Source organism: Quercus robur, chromosome 6, assembly GCF_932294415.1.
Source record: "Quercus robur chromosome 6, dhQueRobu3.1, whole genome shotgun sequence".
NCBI lineage: Eukaryota > Viridiplantae > Streptophyta > Magnoliopsida > Fagales > Fagaceae > Quercus > Quercus robur.
The window spans coordinates 17,516,161-17,538,025 of NC_065539.1; the positions used below are offsets into that span (position 1 = coordinate 17,516,161).

A 21,865-nucleotide genomic window follows, 5' to 3' on the forward strand; every position below is an offset into this window, starting at 1 on the left:
TTGGACAAAAGTCCAAAACTCGTAGGAGGTTGCTAGTTCTATACCTGGAGCATGTGTTTTTCCTAATTAAATTTCAGGACCTGTTTTCTCTTGCTAAAGAACCAAATTGGGGTCTGGGTCATAGGTACCTGGGTCGGACCATCCGGTCCGGTCTAGATTTAACAACCTTGATTTAAACTAATGAAAATTCAATACTATAATTATAATTGAACAATAAAATAGAAAGTAAAAGTGTAAAACTGAAATAACACAAATTACTTTTAGATTACATAGTGCAAGTACATTGTGTAAGATGAAGTTTTCATCTTTTGTTTTTTCGATAGGTAAGAATAACTTTATTGAAAAGAGGCTACTTCATGAAAACAGACACAAAGTAGCGTAAATTAAGATCAAGTTTTTATCAGAACCAATATTTACAACAGACTATTAAAATAATTGAAAACAAATAATAAAACTCCTTTTAATTTTTTGAAATTGGTAATTGATTTTAAACCATATCAGTGTTTTATATTTTTTTTAACCCTGGTAATAATAATTCACTTAGAATAAACCATATTAATAATTTTTATGTACTTAGATTGCAATAAATGGAAAAGGCATATTGTATGATGCGTGATACTTATGTTGAACCAAACATTACAAGCCTGACATGTAAAAAAGACGACATTTTTTTTATTGAAATAAAAATTATGATAGATTATTAAAAATAATACAAAATAAATAATAAAATTTCTTTTAAATTTTAATTAACGTAAAATTTTAAACTTGTTGAAACTTTGGCAATAGAATCTCACTTTAAGCAAACTATATTAGTATTTTTATAGTGCATTTTGGCTAGGTATAATATGTTGGTCCACTCAGTGCAGATGCATGTGAGATCCAAATTTTATTATTAAAATAAATAATTTTTTTCAATTTTCTACAAACTTTTAGAATCCAAAAGCTTTCGATTAAATAGGACTAAAATAGAGCACATGAAAGGTAAGTTTAATAAATAAATAAAAAATAGATAAAGTGGTTATAAGAATCAAAGAGATACCAAAAACTAAGAGCTTTTGATATCTTGAATCAAAAATTTGCAAAGTGGAGAGATTCATAAAATAAAAGTAGGGTGGATGAAGTAGAGAAACGCATCAGGAATACTGTGTGATCGTAAATATACCTATTAAGTTAAAGGAAAAGATTTATAAGACTGCTTTATGACCAATTATGCTCAATGAGTGTAGTTGAAATGAAAATGTTAAGATAGAAAAGTAGAAATATACAAAAAAACATTATTCAAAATGAGGAAATTCACTTAAAGACAGAAGCATCCCTCTATTGATGAAAATGTGAGGGATAAATGGCTTGAGATGGTTTGTTCATGTTCTGAGGAGAGAGATTAATGCATTAGTGAATTGATTCGGATTGACAAAAAAAAAATAATAATAATAACATTAATAGAAGTAGCAAGAAAGGACAAGTCTATTTAAGAAGTAGCCGAGAGTGTGACTTTAAATAGAATAGAAAGGCGAAAAATAATACATGTGGCCAACCCAGACTAATTTTTTAAGGATCCATTGCCGACCCAAAAAATTTAAAACTAAGATTTTGTTGTAGTTTTTATTTTGGTAAAAAAATTTGAATATACTCACTCATTAAAAAGTGTTAAATATTGTTTTTGTCCCTAAAGTTTGTATAAATTTCATTTTTTTGTCCCTAAACTTAAAACAAAAATTAAATTAAATATTTGTTGCTCCAAAACCTTTTAAAGGGTTTTTTTTTTTTTTTTTTTTTTCAATAGTTTATAGGTGAAAAATAAGAATTATATAGTTTAGGGATGGAAAAAATATATTTTTTTAAAGCTTAAGTACAAAAAGTGTAAAGTTTTTAATAGCTTAGGGACAAAAAAAAGCTTTTATATTTTACAGACCAAAAAAAAAATTTCATGCAAATTTTAGGAACGAAAACAACATTTTTAGCTAAAACTTTTTATTATAAGGAAAAAATCATTTTTTAAAAAAAAAAAAAAAAGGGAGAAGGCAAATAGTTGTCACAATCACAGTGAAATAATCTGTTCTCCTTTATTAGAACAATGAATGTTCAATTCCATTGACCCCCAATTGTTGTAATTATCAAATTTAATCAAAAAACTAAATTGCTAATTATTACATAATCCCACACTCTCATAATGTGTACTAGAGGTCTTATAATTTCACATAGAATTTTCTTTTTCTTTCAAGTTATGTGTTTATAAAAGTTTTAGTGACATCTTATGCAAATTTCTGTTACTTTTAGTTAATAGTGACTTAATGAGAGCACAAATTAGAACAATTTTAAAAGGTTCATATTTTTACTTGATACTTTTTAAAATTTAGGGTTGAATTTAAAACTACTTCAAATTACATAAGAATTATATAATTTACCCGTCTTTAACAAAGAGTAGCCATTTGCCGTAGAGAAGGTAGTCACTTCGCACAACTATGGTTTCTAAGAGTCCAATTGTAAGGTTGAATTTATTCAACCATCTAATTGGCTTTATTCCGTACCAAATTTGCTTGTAATTCAGCATTTAGTAACCCTGTATTTAGGTGGGTTTGTTGTAAGGGTAGTGAGTGAGATAGAGTAAAGATTGCTCAAGAGTGTGCAAGAAAACAGAGATTCGCGGCTGGGACTCGCGGGTGACTCGCGGCTGCAAGCCGCCAGAAGCAGCACACGTGCCAAGCATGCTGGAAGATGAACAGTCATGCTAGCTGGAGCACTACAGGACAAAACAAGACAACTGGCCATACGGTTAACTCGCGACTGGATCTCGCGACTTAGTCAAGCCGCGAGCCACCCCTGTTTTGTAAAACCTGACGTTTCACATTCCTCTCCCACTCCTTTTACCCACGATTGAAAGAGAGCTTCCAGAGAGAATTTTGAGAGAGAAACCCTAAAGAAAAACCAGATTGTTTCACCCACAATCTCTACCTTAGAGTCTCTTCAAATTCCTCAACTCTCTTCCTCTCCATTGTCAAATCTTTGAGAGGCATTATACCAAACCTGGTTCTCACCATCATCATCACTGTGAGACAGCTGTTTGGATTTCTGGGAAGCAGTTAGGAAGGAACCAATCTTCATTGGTTGATGCTACGGTCTAGTAGCGGAATCCGGGAAGCTAGAAAAGAAAAAGGTTCGGCGCAACCTCGTTGGAGCAAGAAGCTTGGAGGGCTTAGGTGCACTGGGTAGATTAGGCTTGGAGGGTCTATTGCTGTCCTTGTATCCCAACTGTATTTTCTAGTGGATTGATTACCGCTTGGAGGGCGGCGGAGAGGTTTTTCGCCGAGGATTTCGGTTTCCTCTTCGATAACACATCGCGTGTTGTCTTTGTGTTTGCATCTTCCTTCCTCTCTATCTTTGCCTTTATATTATCTGCTGTGGTTTTATTCTGTTATGGCTTAGATAGTATTTAACCAATTTCGTGTTATAGCATGTGTTAAGTTTCCGCACACTAGTTGTTTGACATATTGCTTGTATTGGTTAAGTTGTATTTTGGGGGTCTAAACGTTCAAAGGTGTTTTGTACACGTTTTTGAACTTTCAATTGGTATCAGAGCGAGTACACTGCTATTGGTTTCATTACCATTGTGTGATCCTTGACTCCCTTTTGAGATGGATAGGTCTCAATCCCTAAATGCACCTCCATATTTTGATGGTAGTAATTATGCTTTTTGGAAGGTTCGCATGAGAGCTTTTCTGTGTTCTATTGATGAATCCGTTTGGGATGCTGTTGAGATTGGTTGGACCAAACCTGAGGCAGCCAAATCCACATGGGATAAGGCAGCACTTGCTGCATCTAATGCTAACAGTAAAGCACTTAATGCTATTTTCTGTGGTGTGTCTCCAGATGAATTTCACAGGATTTCTCACATTACCATTGCCAAAGAAGCATGGGAGATTCTGGAAACCACTTATGAAGACACGAAGAAAGTGAAAGACACCAAGTTACAAATGCTGACCACTCGGTTTGAGGAGCTCAAAATGAGTGAGGATGAGTCTTTTGACTCTTTCTATGGGAAGCTAAATGAGGTGGTTGTCAGTAAGTTCAACTTGGGGGAGAAAACGGAGGACTCAAAGATTGTAAGGAAGATCCTTCGATCATTGCCGGAAAGTTTTCGTGCTAAAGTGACAGCAATTGAAGAGAGTAAGGACCTTGATGACATCAAGGTACAGGAGCTGGTTGGTTCTCTGCAGACTTATGAGATGTCGCTGCCCAATCAACGAAAGAGTAAATCTCTTGCTCTAAAGACCATTAATGAGAAGGTGGAAGATCAAGAATCATCGGGAGAAGATGTGGTTGACAAAGATGTAGCCTACCTTGTCAAAAATTTCAGAAAGTTTTTGAAATTCAAAAATAATGGAAAATTTGATGATAAAAGAAAATTCCAAAGTTCTGGAAGGGAGAAGAGGGATTTCAAAAAGAAAGATGGAAAAGAATCCCAACCCACATAAGGTGTCACTTGTTTTGAATGTAACAGGCATGGACACTTTAAGAAGGAATGTCCGAATTATTTGAAATCAAAAGGTAAAGTGTATGCCACGACCTTGAGTGACTCGGATTCGTCTGACTCAGAATCTGAAGAGAGCTGTGATAGAGAGGGGAACTATTCAGCTTTTATGACTATTGCTCATGTTGAGTCTTCGGATGAGTTAAATCTGCTGGTACAAGACCTTGGAGAACATAGTGATGATGAATCACTGGGAATTGTTGAAGAATCAGATGCTGAAGAAGATGAAAGTACAGCAAATCTTCAAGAGAATTATAACTCACTCTTGGAGAAGTCGGGTGAGTACACAAGGGTGGCCAAGGCTGCTGTGAGAAAAATGAAGAAGGCTGAGGAGGACTACAAAAGTCTCCTAATTCGATATAGGGAGGCCAAATGTGAGATAGAAACACTGAATGGTGAGTTGTCCGAAACTTACACAAAAGTGAGATTTCTTGAGAATGAGGTTGTGCAAGCGAATGCTAAAATAGAGAGGGTCACCACCAAGAAGCTAGATGATGTTATATCATCTCAAAAGAGCTTTTCAGAAAAATCCGGATTGGGATATACCGGAGGAAGTAGTTCATCTGGAAATGTCACTAAAGAAGTGAAGTTTATAAAGGCCAAAGATCCAGTTGTAGCTGACCTTACTGGTGAGAAGCTCGAGGTGGAGGAGAAGAAGAATGTGGTGAACCAACGGATGCTGAATCCCCGTAATCAGTCTGTGGGCAGGTCTGAATCTCGTGCCAAGTCACGTCCACGACCACAAAGAGGTCCTAGAGGAACTTATGTGTGCCATTATTGCGGACTTCAAGGGCATACTCGACCAAATTGCCAAAAGCTGAGAGCAAAGAACAGTGCAACTCCTCAAAGGTCAGGAGGACCCAGAAATGATAGGAGAATTTGGGCAGGTGATCAATCTAGAGATCAAAATGGAGATTCTGGAATGATGAACGTGATGAAGATGATTGGTGCATTCACCAACTGCTTGGAAAGCTTCTCACGAAGGTTTGAAAGCCCCAACTCCCGTACCCAATCCTATAAGGAAATCACCCCAAACGCAAGTGACGTGTGGGTGAAAAAGGGTACTCATGCATAAGTATTACAACATGTCCATGCATTAATACTTCCTATGCTTTGCAACAATGTTTGTTTGGTTTGCTTGCTGTTTTTTTGATGTTGGTTGTTTGCTTGTCTACTTGTGAATATTTTTTGTTTCTATCAATCTTTTTGTTTCTTGTGTCAAAAATCCAAAAATCACATAAAAATTAGAAAATCAAAAAGCTTGATTGACTTTGTTGAGTTTTGTCTCAAAACTTGTTTTGCCTTGTACCTTTGTGCTAATGGGTTTGTGCATTTTCGAGCATTGCTTGTTTTCATGCACTTATATCACTGTGGGAAAAATCTTGAAATCTATGTGATTGTTGTAAATAGATCTTCAAACTTGTCATGAATGATTAGTGAATGGTTATGTTGATCTTAAGACATGCATAGACTTGTGTCTATATATCTTCCCACTTTTTACTTTTGTTTTGCTAAAAAGAGCTCACCAAATGTAAATCTCCAAATGAAAAGAGATATTGAGCTGCAAAAGCCTGTCGCGCATTCTAGTATTTGACTAGGAAAAATGGTAAGCGACCTTATATTAAAGTGATTGTTTATTCAAAAAGCCAAAGGCTTGCTCATTAAAGTGAAATGTCAAATATCACTCTCACAATGAGAGGTGATTGCCTCAAAAAGATCAAATGTTATGATTGAAAGTGGAGTAAAATGATAAGCTCCAAGTTATGTTATCAAGTTGTGTGGGAGGTCATATATACATGTTTCTATAATTGAGATGGGTCACATGATCTAGTGCTAATTGTGTATGCCTTGGTTGAATTGATCATTGAAGCTTCACATTAGACAAATGACTATCTCATTGTTGATATCCACACACAACACACAAATTTATGTTCAATAAATGCCATATTCATTTGTGTGATTGTACTTGATGAAATGTGTTTTCACATGCTCAATCTTTGTTAATTCAAGCACAAAAAGATTTTTGAGTGTTTTAGGTGTTTTTGGAAAGTATTTTGTTTGAAAATTTTGAAAATTTCAAAAAGCCAGTTTTGCCTTGTTTTGGCGGCTCAGTCGCGGGTATGTCAAGTCGCGAGCCCCAGTCGCATTTTCGCTGGTCATTTTTGGCGACTTGTTCGCAAGTGGAAGGTCCAGTCGCGAGGTTCACTCAGAGATTTTCGCGGCTCAGCTCGCGACTCACTCGCGGGTAGACCTTCCAGTCGCGAAAAACACTTAGAAAAATTTTTCAAATTTTTCTTCTCTTGTGCTTTGGCGGCTTGAGCTGGCGACTGTGTGGCGACTTAATCAAGTCGCGAAAAACGCGTGTTTTGTAGAAACAGGAGCAGTTTTTAAACCTCTTTTCAGTTTTCCCTCGAACTTTTGTAACTGTTCATCTTCTCTCTAAACTATCTTCCTTCCCAACACTTCGTGAATCCATTTTCAAACCTCATTGATGCTTCATTTCTTATCCAAATCATCAAGAAAAGGTATGGGTTTTGCTTGCTCAATCTCATTTTCTTTTTCCTGCATATTTTTGTTACCGTTTGGACTGTTAGTATGTTCGATATACTTCTCTCTTTGTGTAATGGGTATGGAATGTCTTGTTGGATATTGTTCTCTCCTGTTTTCATGCTGAGCGGTTACAATGGGTTTTTCATTGTTCTGATTTTTTTGCCTATTATTGGGTCTGAAAATCTTTTCTTAAATGGGTTTGGTGTCTATTTGACTTACTCATTTCACTTGCTTAAGTATTGATGTTGGTGTTCGGTATTGGTTACTGAGTTTTTATGATAACATAATGTATGTCTCACAACCATGTGCTCTAGTGTGGATGATTGGTTTCTTCATATTGAAATATTTTCCCCTTGTTCATATCTCTGGTGGAGTGATTTATGTTATCTGCTCTAAATGTTCGAATGCTGTATCTGTTTGCATATCATGGTCATGATAACCTGTCTCATTGACAATTGTGTCAGTTGTGTTGTCTATCTATGTCTTGGTGCACTATCACCATTTTGCTACACCTGTTATTTTGTGCTTCTTTGTATTGTTGGAAGTTTGGTTGGGTCTGCACTATCTTCAGTTTGTGTTTATATATTGAAATTTTGTTTACACTGAATCTTGTTGACAATTATCTTGTGTGGTATTGTTGTTTGGTTCTTTGCTGTGGGCCTGTTCTCTTGCAGATGTCTCGTCGATCTTCCAGGGGTAAAGACATTGTTGCTGACGAACCAGCAACACCAGTTGCTAAAAGGACTCGTCTATCATCTCAGGCATCTCAAGATCCCAATGAGGATAGGTTCAGACTTCCGCTTAACTCACACGCCTACTCAAATGTGTTTGACAAGTCAACCACTATAGTGGAACGGGTGGTAGAGTTCAACACCTTAGGGACCACTTTCATCCCTCGAATCTTTGAGAAACGAGATTGGGCAAACTTGTTCGGGAACTTTGATGATCCAATGGATGAGCTGGTCAAAGAATGCTTCTCCAATGCAACTGATCTTGGACCTCAACTCATTTTCTGGGTCAGAGGAACAGAGTTTAGTGTTACCCCAGACTCCATCGCAGATCTTCTCAGCATCACCAGACCTCAGAATGTGAATATAACTCCTTATGATGAACGAAATCCAGAAGTTGGAGAAATTTTACAAATCCTAGGACACGATCATGAAGTATCCAGTGCAGGAACATCCATCAGCACCGCAAAGTTTGCACCTGAGCTGACCACACTGAAGTTGATCATGTTCACCAATCTCTACCCACTGTCCAACACTACATTCATCAATCTTGGGAGAGCTCTATTTCTTTGTGACCTTATTACAGGAGCCCCCATTGATATATGTGCTCACATCTACTACACCTTGAGGAAGACTGCGTGTCGATCTGCAGCTCGAGGAGTTATTCCATTTTGCAGTCTCATCATGAAGCTCATTCTTCGTGCAGGCATTATTCCTCCTGTAGATGGGAAAATGTTGCCTCGTCAACGTCCCATTTCCTTGTTCACTCTTCAAGCTAGCAGAAGTCACTCCTCTAAATCACCAAGAAGTGCTCACATCTCTCCGGTTACTCCATCTGTCCCTGACTCAGAGACACCTGCACATACCACATCTACATCACGTGCTATTCCTGAAGCTTCACCGGCTAGTATTCCGCAAGCACAGACTGCTCCTCATACTGATAGAGTCGGCAGTGTACTTGAGCATATTCAGAAATGTGTTGATGAGCTTGTGGCACTTCTCTACTCCACAAACAACCATGTCCAAATGCGTCTCGAGACTATGGAGAATCAGCTAGATGATATTCAACGAAAGTTGGACGAGAGCCTTTAGCTATTCGTGACAAAAAGGGGGAGAGCATTCAGTAAGGGGGAGAAAAGTTCAAAGGGAAGTGTGCATAGTGATAGGGGGAGTACACACATACTTTTGTCATACTTTTGTTTTTAGTCTTATCCTCTAAACTTATGGTTTTAGGTTTATGTTTGTTGGGTACTTTTAGTGTTTTATGGTTTTGATACACTGTGTTTTGGTGTATAGCTGTTTCTAACTCTTAACTTATACTCTTGGTTTAAACTTTAATATATTTTGATGATGTTATTCAGGATGTTTTTGTTGTTTGTACCCATGTGCTTTTGTAAGCTTTTAGGGTTAATGGTTTATGCATAGTTTGTAGGCTTTATGGTATGTACCTTGCTTAATGCAGCCTTTATGCTATGTTGAAATCAGTACTTTAATCTAAATGTTCTGCATTTTGGTTTATGTACTGTCACTCTTGTGCCCTTGTAGGATTGTTCCTAGATGCATATGCCTTGTGTGTTATGCATTGGTTGAGTGTTGAGCATACAAGTGTCTTGCCTTGTGCTTGTTAACTTGTATGTCCTTGTGTTCATTCCAAGTGTGAATGAGCACTGTGATCACTACCTTGTGGTGTTCACTTGGTTGATCAAGCCATGATTTGTTTATTAACTCCATCTTTGCTTGATCACATATTGCCTGTTTCATATGCATTTATAATTTTCTACTTACAATGATCATGGTGTATTGTTGTGTTTCAGGAGTATTATGTTCATATGATTCAAGTGCTTCACAGCTTCTAGAGTTAGGTGTGAGTGAGTTTTGTTCAACTGTTCCCAACTCACATGTTAAGTCTAGAGTCTGTTTTAGGGTTTTGTCACGGAATAGCCAAAGGGGGAGATTGTAAGGTTGAATTTATTCAACCATCTAATTGGCTTTATTCCGTGCCAAATTTGCTTGTAATTCAGCATTTAGTAACCCTGTATTTAGGTGGGTTTGTTGTAAGGGTAGTGAGTGAGATAGAGTGAAGATTGCTTAAGAGTGTGCAAGAAAACAGAGATTCGCGGCTGGGACTCGCGGGTGACTCGCGGCTGCAAGCCGCCAGAAGCAGCACACGTGCCAAGCATGCTGGAAGATGAACAGTCATGCTAGCTGGAGCACTACAGGACAAAACAGGACAACTGGCCATACGGTTAACTCACGACTGGATCTCGTGACTTAGTCAAGCCGCGAGGTCAAGCCGCGAGCCACCCCTGTTTTGTAAAACCTGACGTTTCACATTCCTCTCCCACTCCAGTATAAATACCCCTTTTACCGACGATTGAAAGAGAGCTTCCAGAGAGAATTTTGAGAGAGAAACCCTAAAGAAAAACCAGATTGTTTCACCCACAATCTCTACCTTAGAGTCTCTTCAAATTCCTCAACTCTCTTCCTCTCCATTGTCAAATCCTTGAGAAGCATTATACCAAACCTGGTTCTCACCATCATCATCACTGTGAGACAGCTGTTTGGATTTCTGGGAAGCAGTTAGGAAGGAACCAATCTTCATTGGTTGATGCTACGGTCTAGTAGCGGAATCCGGGAAGCTAGAAAAGAAAAAGGTTCGGCGCAACCTCGTTTGAGCAAGAAGCTTGGAGGGCTTAGGTGCACTGGGTAGATTAGGCTTGGAGGGTCTATTGCTGTCCTTGTATCCCAACTGTATTTTCTAGTGGATTGATTACCGCTTGGAGGGCGGCGGAGAGGTTTTTCGCCGAGGACTTCGGTTTCCTCTTCTATAACACATCGCGTGTTGTCTTTGTGTTTGCATCTTCCTTCCTCTCTATCTTTGCCTTTATATTATCTGCTATGGTTTTATTCTATTATGGCATAGATAGTATTTAACCAATTTCGTGTTATAGCATGTGTTAAGTTTCCGCACACTAGTTGTTTGATATATTGCTTGTATTGGTTAAGTTGTATTTTGGGGGTCTAAACGTTCAAATGTGTTTTGTACACGTTTTTGAACTTTCACCAACTCTCTTTATATTGCATATAATATGATGTGTATGCAATGATATCTCACCACTCCCTTACTTCAGAAAAAATAAAAGTAAAATATCAATAGTCTGTCACGAAATACTGACCTCCCAAGCTGTAAATCCTCACCAAATGTTCTCAAGCCACTTCCACTATCTGAGATTGCTGTTGTTTGTCCTCTTCCCAAGGTCTGCAATTATATCCACCATCAACATTAAGGACCTTGGAGCGACCTACATATTTTTGAAGAATTTGGAGAAAGAGATGACAACTACAAAACAAAAAAGGTGGAGGAGTTTGACCTTTGGGAATGGCAACCTTGATGGAGAAAGAGCACCTATGTTGTGAGGAACAGGATCATTTCTCAGAGGGTCCACGATCAATCTCATATACGGGTACTTCGCTCTTACTGCCTTGCGCACCTCACCCGGCAAAAGATTATCCCTTAGACTACAAGTGACTTGAAACAGAGCATCCTGTACACTTCTATATTACAGGTTTTCTTTTCAGCATTAATTAGGCTAGCAGGTGGCACCATAAGTTTGCTATGAGTTAAATTTAGAAATAAGAACATATAGTCCTCCTTAAATGCTTGACAAGTCGCCTACAAGACATAATGTTCCATTCTTTATGGCAATTAGAGTCAAAGTTTTGTTGTATAACATCTCACATGTACAAAAATCTAGCACCGTGGTGCATGTTTTTTTTTTTTTTTTTTTTTTTTTTTTTTAAATCATTATGCATCTAATATACCTCACTGGATAAACATGAAGCTAATCACACCTGTACTACTACATCATTCCCTGAAGCACAATTCCGAATGTGGTCCCCATCCAGTATCCGTATATCAGCACCAGTGAGTCCTCTCATTTCTGAAAGCACCTCACCTTCATTGCCACCCAAACAACCAACCGAGTCCGATGCAACTAGAAGCTTTGCAGTTACAAGTCTTCCCTGACTCCAGCCTGGTGGATACCTTTCAACGATTCCCTTAATAATTCTAGTGAATACAAGAGCTACAGCCTTTTGTGCAGGAGAGTAGCAGGATTCAATGTTCTACAACAGAATAAGTCACACGCATATCAATCATAAATAAGACTGAGAGTATGTGCATACATGTGGTTTGCGTGCTATAAAGATAAAACTACAAACCTCCCACGCAGAGATGGTGACCACACGCTCACGGGACTCCGTTAAAGGAACTGCAAACATTATAGAAGCGCCAGCTTCGTTCTGCATAGCTCTGACTATAGTTCCTTTTTTGCCAATCACATAACCAGCTGCATTATTAGAACAGAGCATTCTGAATATAACTTCTTGTTTATCGCTCAATTCTTGGGCCGAAACTGCATCAGACGACCAAGTATTTACATTCAAATAACTGTTTTTACCAGGCAAAGCTGGAAACAATGTACTAAGATTTGGGAAAAACTCATCAGGAGAGGCTCCAGAAGAAGAGCCTCCAATAGGTCTATTTAAAGGGGTTGGGGTTTTGTCTTGGAGACTGGTAGAAACATCAATCAGTGCTTTCTTCACAGCCAAAATGCCACCAACAATCTGACCTCACAGTATACACAAATTCTCAGAAGACAGCTCTTTTAAAATTTTCTAAATACAAATATAATCAAATTCAAACACAACCCCCCCCCCCCCCCCCCCACAAGGAAAAAGCAAAAAATCTAGCCGTAGCAAATGATAAATTGAATATTCGTCATAAATAAGTTTTTTTTTTAAGAAGACAGAATTTCATTAATATTAACTTAGCTATATTCAGCTAAAACATACATCCTCCATCCACACAGATAAATCACTGACATGTCTTGAAAAATGGCCTCAATTTTGCCAAAAGAAGCAAAATTGATAGTCATAAATAATTGATCATGGAGATTTATATATATGGCATTATATACAATATTTGATCTAGACAGTAAATCCCACAATCAACTGACGCGATCTGCTAAAACTTATTTACCCTGATAGGATTAGCGGTTTATGAACACGTCTCTCGAGGAGATTAATGTATATGTAGAACATTATATAAGATATTTTAATAAATTAAAATTAAAAAAAAAAAAAAAAAAAAAAAAGAAGAAGAAGAAGAAGAAGAAGAAGAAGGTGTGAGCTCACCTGAATCAATTGGTGGTCGTTCAGTGGAATGTGGGTGGGTCCGCAAGATTCTGATAAACTTAGCACCGCTATCACTCTTCACTCTTTTAATGTTCTTCCCACCTTTTCCCATCACAGCGCCAATCTGAGAAGTGTGCGCCAACAACTACTTCTACTTCTCAGCTTTATCTTTCTAAACTAGAGGTGGTGGAGGTGGAGAAAGATGATGTTTTCGGGGATGTTTACCATTTGCTGCAGATATTTGGGTTGAATTATGCGGAGATGGAGAGGAGATTCAAGGTGTATATGTACCTAGATGGTGATCCCAACACTTTTTACCAGACCCCAAGAAAGCTTAAGGGCAAGTACGCCAGTGAAGGCTATTTCTTTCAGAACATTCGTGATAGTATTTTCCGTACCCCTAATCCCAATCGGCTTATCTCTTCTTCATTCCAATCTCTTGCCACAAGATGCGAGGCAAGGTATGCCCTTACGATAATGCTGTTTTGTGTGCTTGCCTTTTGTTAAACTTCTTTTATATTTATATGCACCAATGTTGTGTTTGTTTGCTAAGAAAGCACGACAACTGGAACTTTTGTGAATTTCATTAGGATTTTAGAGTCCCAAACCCTGCAAAAGTGGGAGTTTTGTACACCAGTATAACTTATCACCTATGATTTGGATCAATAATAATTTATCACCCATGATTTGTTGTGAAAATGTTATAGACGTAGTACTTCTCTTTGGTTTTTGAGTTAGGAACTCTAAATGGCTAAATAGACCTGTAACTTCAGGAGAACGGGTGCCTAGGGGTCACAGTGTACACGCCCAGCCTGCTGTTTACAAAAATTAAAACACAAGATAGGTTTCTGTAAATTCGTATAGGGCTGAGTGATGCTTGCCCAATGTTGAAAGGTCAAGTAAGTTGGTGAATGAACTCCACTAAATAAAGGGTTTCTTACACTAAATGCTCTTTATAAGTATATACCATATACAACATATGTAGAGGAGAAAATCTATGGACGCAACAAAATCTTACAACAACCTTTTGAGTTGTGGGGGGTTGGGGTGTAATATTTTATTATGTTTTGACTTATGGTAGGCTGATACCTTAGTTTGCTATGAGATTTTGTTGTGGCTTTAGAAGAAACTCTATGTAGAGATCCATGTGAGGCGCTGCTTGTTTTGCTCTGGTGTCAGTTGTAATGTTTTGAGTTCATTGAAGGAAAAATGACTACAATGATTGCAAATGTGGATTGTTTGGATGTGTCAGGAAGTTTGGTGTGGACACGAGATACAAGCCCCCAATTACACGCACGTATAGAAGGAAGAGCAAAAAGAAGAGTGGCCTTATGGATGGAGCCAATTAGTTATTGGAATTGTAAAGCTTATTGGAATTTGACTTTTATTTGGGCTATCTCTCAATATTATGTACACTGTCACTACTTGACTGCAATTTATTCCTTTGATTCATTAATCTAGTCTCTACACACACTTTTGCTTGACCTTAATTTTACGTTGAGAATTGGTTACTTGAATTTTTGGGAATCTTAACTACATTCATAAATATAGTGTTGCATGCATCTATGTAGTGGTCGCATCATGTCAAACCCTGAACATCAATCCACTTCCAAGCCTAGGTCCTCCTTAGAGCAAACCATAGAAAACCTAGCAAAGAGTGTCCATAATTTCTGGATAAGGTAGAGCAAATTGAAGCATCTCAAAGAGAGACCATTAACCATGAAAGAGATAACATGCTTAGGCAAAACAACCACGGTTACTTTAATAGGGCTCCAAACTTTGAACATGATCACTATAATCACAATGGCCCTAGGGATTATGATGATAGGATGTCCAAGGAAAAGATAGAAGCACCCACTTTAATGGCTGCCTCGACCCATGGGTTTTCACTAATTGGTTGCGTTAAATGGAAAAATTCTTTGACTATTACCATTAGGTTGAGAATAAGACAGTGAGGTATGTCAGGATGAAGTTAATTGGAAGAGCTGACCTTTTCTGGGAGGACCTTGAGGAAACCCTTAAGTGACGACATGAGCCCCCCATTACTGATTAGCTTGAGATGAAGGATGCACTCTCAAGGAATTATCTTCCTCCAACTTATAGGAGCTCCCTCCTTGAGGAATGGGATCGCCTAAAGCAAGGCACTACTCCTGTGGCTGAATATATAGAGAAGTTCAAGGAGTTCAAGAGGTGAATTTGAATAGTTGAGGAAGAGGTTATCACACTCAACAGGTTCAAGAAAGGTTTAAATGCTAACCTACTAGGCAAGATTATCACCCGAGGAGTCATTACCTTAGTAGAAGCATATGACCTTGCTAGGAATTGTGAGTTAGCATCCTAATATATCTTTTGGTGACATTCTGAACCCTAGAGTGTTTCCACCAACCCTCAACCTTTTGGTAGCAAATCTAGACTTACCTTACCCCCTAAGGTCAACCCCAATAGCACCCCAATAGAAAAAGAGGACATGGGAAAAGGTGTGGTCAATGAGCCTTTAAGGTTTGGCTCTCGCCTCTAATGCTTCAAATGCAATGGGGTTGGACACATCGCAGCTAGATGTCCCTCTAAGACCCTTGTCATTCAAGAGGATGATGAAAAGGTTGAAGATGTTGAGGAGCTGGTGTATGATCCAAATGTTGAAGAAACCCAAGATGTTGAGGTAGAATGGGAAGATGATCCTAGCTACCTTGCATGCATTAGAGCCATTTCTCCCCAGGTTAATGACTTCAAGGACTTTGGTGTCCCTAGAGTGAATGTGGTAAGGTGTGCTTTAACAGACTAGAGAAACACTGATGATTGGCAAAGGAGTGCCATCTTCCAAACTTACACAAAGTGTGGAGACAAAACTTGCAAGGTTATTATAGATAAAGTGAGTTGCATTAATGCGGTGTCCTCTAACTTTGTTTACCACCTAGGCTTGAAATTGACCCCTTACCCTAACCCATATAAAGTTTCTTGGGTGGATACTTCCTCCATAGCCATAAAAGAAAGATGTGTTGTCCCACTTCAATTCCTCACCTACAAGGCTGAAATATGGTGTGACATAATTCTCATGGATGTAGGGCATATTATCTTAGGCAGGCCTTGGCTTTTTGATTTGGATGTCACCCTTCATAGGCGATCCAATTCTTGCTCATTTATGTGTGAAGGTAAGAAGATTGTGCTCAATCCTTTGAAACCCAAGCCAATTGACATGAGCAAGAAGACAGAAGCACCAAAGGCAAAAGGCCTGAACATCATAAGCCTTAAGGCATTTGAAAGGGTAGCAGTTCAAGAATCCATTGTGTTTGTCTTAGTGGCCAGGGAACTTCATGGGGAGACCCGTGAGGAGCAGCTTGAAGAAGTGAAGTCAGTGCTCCATGAATTTAAGGATGTTTTCCCTGAGGAACTCCCCGATCATTTATCGCCCATGTGTGACATACAACACGCCATAGATTTTTTGCCCGGAGTGACCCTACCTAACTTGCCTCACTATAGGATGAGCCCTGCAAAGCATGCCGAGTTCCAAAGGCAAGTAGAAGAACTACTTAGGAAGGGTTTTGTTCGTGAAAGCATGAGTCCTTGTGCAGTCCCTGCACTCTTAACTCCAAAGAAAGATGGAACTTGGAGGATGTGTGTTGATAGTCGTGCCATCAACAAGATCACTATGAAATATCGTTTTCCTATCCCTCGGTTGGATGACATGTTGGATATGACGGCTAGAGCAACGATCTTCTCCAAGATAGACTTGAAGAGCGGCTATCTTCAAATTAGGGTTCGTACTGGTGATGAGTGGAAAACTGCCTTCAAGACGAAGGATGGTTTATATGAGTGGATGGTCATGCCTTTTGGATTTTCCAATGCTCCTAGTACCTTTATAAAAGTGCTGACTCAAGTGCTCAAGCCTTTTATGGAGAAATTCTTGGTTGTGTACTTTAATGACATCCTCATCTATAGTAAGTCTAGGAAGCAACACTTAGACCACTTAACTCAAGTTTGTACTGCCCTTAAGAAGGAGAGTTATATGGCAACCTCAAGAAGTGCACTTTCTTCACCAATAGAGTTGTTTTGCTAGGTTTCATAGTATCCTCTGAAGGAGTTTCTGCCGACCCCCAAAAGGTTCAAGCGATTGTGGAGTGGCTCGAGCCCAAAAATATCCATGAAATTCGAAGCTTTCATAGGCTCGCTTCCTTTTATCGCCAATTCATCAAGGGGTTTAGTACCATTATGTCCCCATCACTAACTGCTTGAAACAAGGGGAGTTTGTTTGGACTAAAGTTGCTGCTAAGGCTTTTAATGAGGTAAAGCAAAAGATGACTGAGGCACCTGTCATGCCTCTCCCTGATTTTACCAAGCCTTTTGAGGTGGAATGTGATGTCTTAGGTGTTGGTATAGGGGGAATACTAAGTCAAGAGCACCACCCAATTGCTTATTTCAGTGAGAAGTTGAATGATGCTAAGCAAAAGTACTTCACATATGACAAAGACTTTTATGCCATTATTCGAGCTCTTTGGCATTGACGCCATTATCTGTTGTCTCAAGAATTTTTTATCTACTTTGATCACGAAGCTTTGCGCTATCTCCATTCCCAAAAGAAGCTGAATTTTAGGCACAGTAGTTGGGTTAAGTTTCTGCAACGCTACTACTTTGTGGTGAAACATAGGGCGAGAGTTAAGAATAAGGCTTCTGATGCACTAAGTCGAAGGGTGTCTTTGCTATCCATCATGAGTGTTAAGGTTACTGGATTTGAATGACTCAAGGATGAATATGAGTCATGCCCAAATTTTGGGGAGCTCTACACTAGCCTAAGTAATGCCCCATGGCTAATCCTGGATGATTATACCCTTCAAGATGGTTACTTATTCAAAGCCAACAAGTTATGTATCCCTCGATCTTTAGTGAGAGATTTCCTAGTTTGGGAGACACATGCGGGAGGCCTTATAGGTCATTTTAGCTGAGATAAAACAATTAAGGAAATGGAACGTCAATTCTATTGGCCTGGTCTTAAGAGGGGTGTTGCCAAGATAGTTGGTCAGTGTCATACATGTTAACTAGTCAAATATCGCAAGCAAAACACTGTTCTCTACATGCCTCTACCTGTGCCAGATTGCCCGTGGCAAGATGTGAGTATGGACTTTTTGTTAGGTTTGCCCTGCACCTTTAGGAAGCATGATTCCATTCTAGTAGTTGTTGATCGCTTCTCTAAGATGGCTCATTTTCTACCATGTTCTAAGACCTCTGATGCTTCTAAGATCGCAAAGCTCTACTTTGATGAGATTGTCAAACTTTATGGTCTTCCCAAAACCATAGTGTCTAATAGGGATGTTCGCTTCATGAGTTATTTTTGGAAGACCTTATGGCATTTAGTGGACACCAAATTGAAATTTTCCACGGCATTTCATCCTTAAATTGATGGTCAAAGTGACATGGTTAATTGTAGTCTAGGCAACCTCCTCTGGTAGTGGGTGAAGCCAATCGGAATTGAGATTCAATTCTTCCTATAGCCCAACTTGCATATAATAGCTTTGTCAATAGGTCTATAGTCGCTAGTCCTTTTAAGGTTGTGCATGGATATACACCTAGGAAGCCCTTAGATCTTTTGCTCATGTCCCCACATGTTAGGATTTCTGAATCTGCTGAGGCATTTGCATGATATATTCATGATTTGCGTAATGAGATTCGCAAAAAAATTCAGGTAAGTAATTCTCAATATAAAATTCATGCTGACACTCATCGGCGTCATGCAGAGTTTCAGGTAGGGGATTATGTCATGATTCGGATTTGACCTAAATGGTTTCCCTCTAGGACCGTTAAGAAATTGCAAGCTCGTAGTGCCGGACCATTCAAGGTATTGAAACGAATGGGCCCAAATGCATATGTCATTAGCCTTCCTCATGATTATGGTATAAGCTCCTCCTTTAATACTGAGGATCTAGTTGCTTATAAAAGTCCCATAGTTATTCCTGATACTCCTTTTGATAAGTCGTTGCCTAATCCTATTGATGCCCCTATTCCCACCCCTTTACCCTTAAATTTTCCCTATGCACATAAAGAATCTATTGATGCTATTTTAGATAAGCAGATTGTTTCTACCAAGGATGGAGAAGTTCACCATTTCTTAGTTCGATGGCGAGGGCGACCAGATTCTGATTGCACATGGATTACTCGAGATGAGCTACAACGACTGGATCCTGACTTGCTAGAGTACTATCAGAGCTCTTCAAATTTCCACTCGACGGGGTCAAGTTCTTCTCACCCGAGGGGAGTTGGTGTGGAAACGAGTTACAAACCCCCAATTACACGCACGTATAGGAAGAAGAGCAAAAAGAAGACGACCCAACCTGTCGCCTTATGGATGGAGCCTATTAGTTATTGGGCTTGAGACTAAGCAAGCCCGAGCATTTAATAATTAGGGTTTCTTTATGCATTTTTATTGTTAGCTATTTAAGCACTTTTTCTGATTATTGTAAGATAGCTTTTGAGAATTATTAAAAAAAACTTGTGCCGACTCCAGTTTTGGTTGGTGCTGACTCCTAGGGCTTATCTTTTTTTCTATTATTAGTGTGGTTGTCCTACGTCAAAGTTCTACCTGGCCGACTGTCACGCCTCAAATCCAAAAGGGTCCAAAGCATGAGAAAATACATCCCAAGGGTACCTGTAGATTTTTCCTTGCTTTTTCGAAGGATAAGAATATATAACCATACTAAAATCTCCACATTACAAGTCAGAGCTCTATAACACATTTACGAACAATAACTAAAAATCATGTGCTTCCACATAATACATGAATATATTACAAAACTCTTATTAAATTACACAAAGTCACAATCTTATCAAGAATAAGGAACTTAGCATCGAGTCCAAGCCTACCATGCCAAAGGCTAACAGACCTCAAGCGACCCACCTCCAATAGAATTAATTAAGGTCTCGTTGAACATAGCAAGATCGAGTCACCAACCATTTACAGCAAAAGTCCCCCAATTTAACATAGCACTCTAATCATCACTAAAGAAGTAAGCTTCATACCCAAGGTATAGCTAATAAATCTGAAAAACTGTTAGAGGGTGGGATGAGCTAAAGCCCAGTAAATAGCATAATTAATGAGGGTGGGGGAAATGCAAGTTTCATCTTCAATAATAATAATAATTTGATATGACAAGAATGATTGAATATTGAAACACAAAGTTTCTCATAGTAGATACCTTGAAACCATATACTATAATCTGTGAGCATCAACATTATAATTTCCAAAGCCATAATATCTAACATAAGGCAAATTATCACAAATATACCACACTACCACATAGACCGGTAAAGGGATCCACCCATTCACAACTGACATGATATTGTCCTCTTTGGTATGCAGACTCTTGGCCCCATGGATAACAACCTTACCATTATCCTTTTATTTGCATTTATCCATCTTAACATTCTAATTTTAGCTATACTCATCTTATGGACATGTTGCTTCTTAATTGCCCAACATTTAGTACCATAGATCATAGTAGGTATTAGTGGATCCATTCATAATAAAGTGACAAAATTTTACATTGGCTGTCAATCTACCACAACCCTCTTTTTTTTTTTTTTTGGTTTGGGACCAATTGTGAACAAAATATTTGATAGTAAGCATAGACACAGGTGGACCTATATGGTGGATTATAAGTACATTAAAATTATTAACATAGATTATGACACTCTATATTAAACTTTCAAGAAGATTAAAAATACTACTTCGATTAAAATTCTTTTTTAAAAGAGTTATTAGAAATTTCATTATTTGCTTTAAATTACTTTAATTTTTTGTATTAATAAAAAACAAAGTTGGGACTTAACTCTTACACATCGTGCTTGCGCAATATGGCCAACGTAAATGTACAGGTTGTACGCATTTTTGCCATGTGGTGCACTATAATACTTTAAAACTTTCAAAGTAATTTTGGCAACAATTTGTTCTAAATCAAACTCTATAACTAAAGATTTATAATTTATTTGCATTGTATGGCTCAAGATAAGTGTCACTTATTGAACCGAGTTCTTTCAGTTTATGGCACACCATAGATCTTTAAACTTGTCAACATAGTTTGCTGTAAATTAAACTTTATTACTAAATTTTTAAGAAATTCAGAAGTACTTTGATTAAAACTAAATTACCAAAGTTTCAAGAAATCTAAAAAGAAGTTTCATTATTATTTTTAATTTATTTTAATAATGTATTATAAAAATAGGTTTTGATAAAAGCTTCATCTTACATGAGATGTGTTCAACATGTAAAAAGTATTTTCTGTAATTTTTCAATTTCAATTATATTATCGAAATATTTTTTAGTTTATCGTTTTTTTATAATTATATATTAATCTGTATGTATCGCACAGCGACACTATATATCATTGTGCTAGTATATATTTAAAATTTAAATCCCTAAGTTCATGTGTTGGATCTCTTGCAGTGATATTGTCAAATTATTATGACCTGCCATTCAATGATATTCTGGATTGGCATAAATTTGCTGTCATACTTAAGGAGCATGATGTGTATCAGCTTAAGCAAATTCTAAAGGACATACCTGATGCTGAATTTGTTGCACTTCACAAGAACTTAGTTAAGGTAATGCCTTTCTATCTCAAGTAAAAAAAATTCTAAGTGGTTTATCTGATTTATACTACTTTTCAATTTTCATATAGTCAATCTGCTTCTGCGCTATATATATTGTTTGTGTGTACATACGAATGTGTGCTTTGTCGGCTTCGAGTTCCGTAGGTGAAAAACTCACTATTGTATTAAGTCTTATTTCAATGGTCTTTTCAGTTTATCCAAAAAAAAAAGGAAAATAAAGTAAACTACTTGATAAGAATTTCTTTTATGGATTGTCTTTTATCAGGTT

The 21,865-nt window shown here is 37.9% G+C and overlaps 1 protein-coding gene across 1 annotated transcript; it reads right to left on the bottom strand.

Moving 5' to 3' along the window:
* Positions 1-10,932: 10,932 nt before the first annotated feature.
* Positions 10,933-13,147, bottom strand: LOC126689924 (RNA-binding KH domain-containing protein RCF3-like; the record flags this gene model as incomplete). The annotated part of the gene is made up of 5 exons (XM_050385083.1): positions 10,933-11,065; positions 11,178-11,366; positions 11,659-11,931; positions 12,028-12,437; positions 13,003-13,147. Coding segments are annotated over 5 exons (1,149 nt in total), but the record flags the coding sequence as incomplete, so codon positions are not given.
* Positions 13,148-21,865: the final 8,718 nt, after the last annotated feature.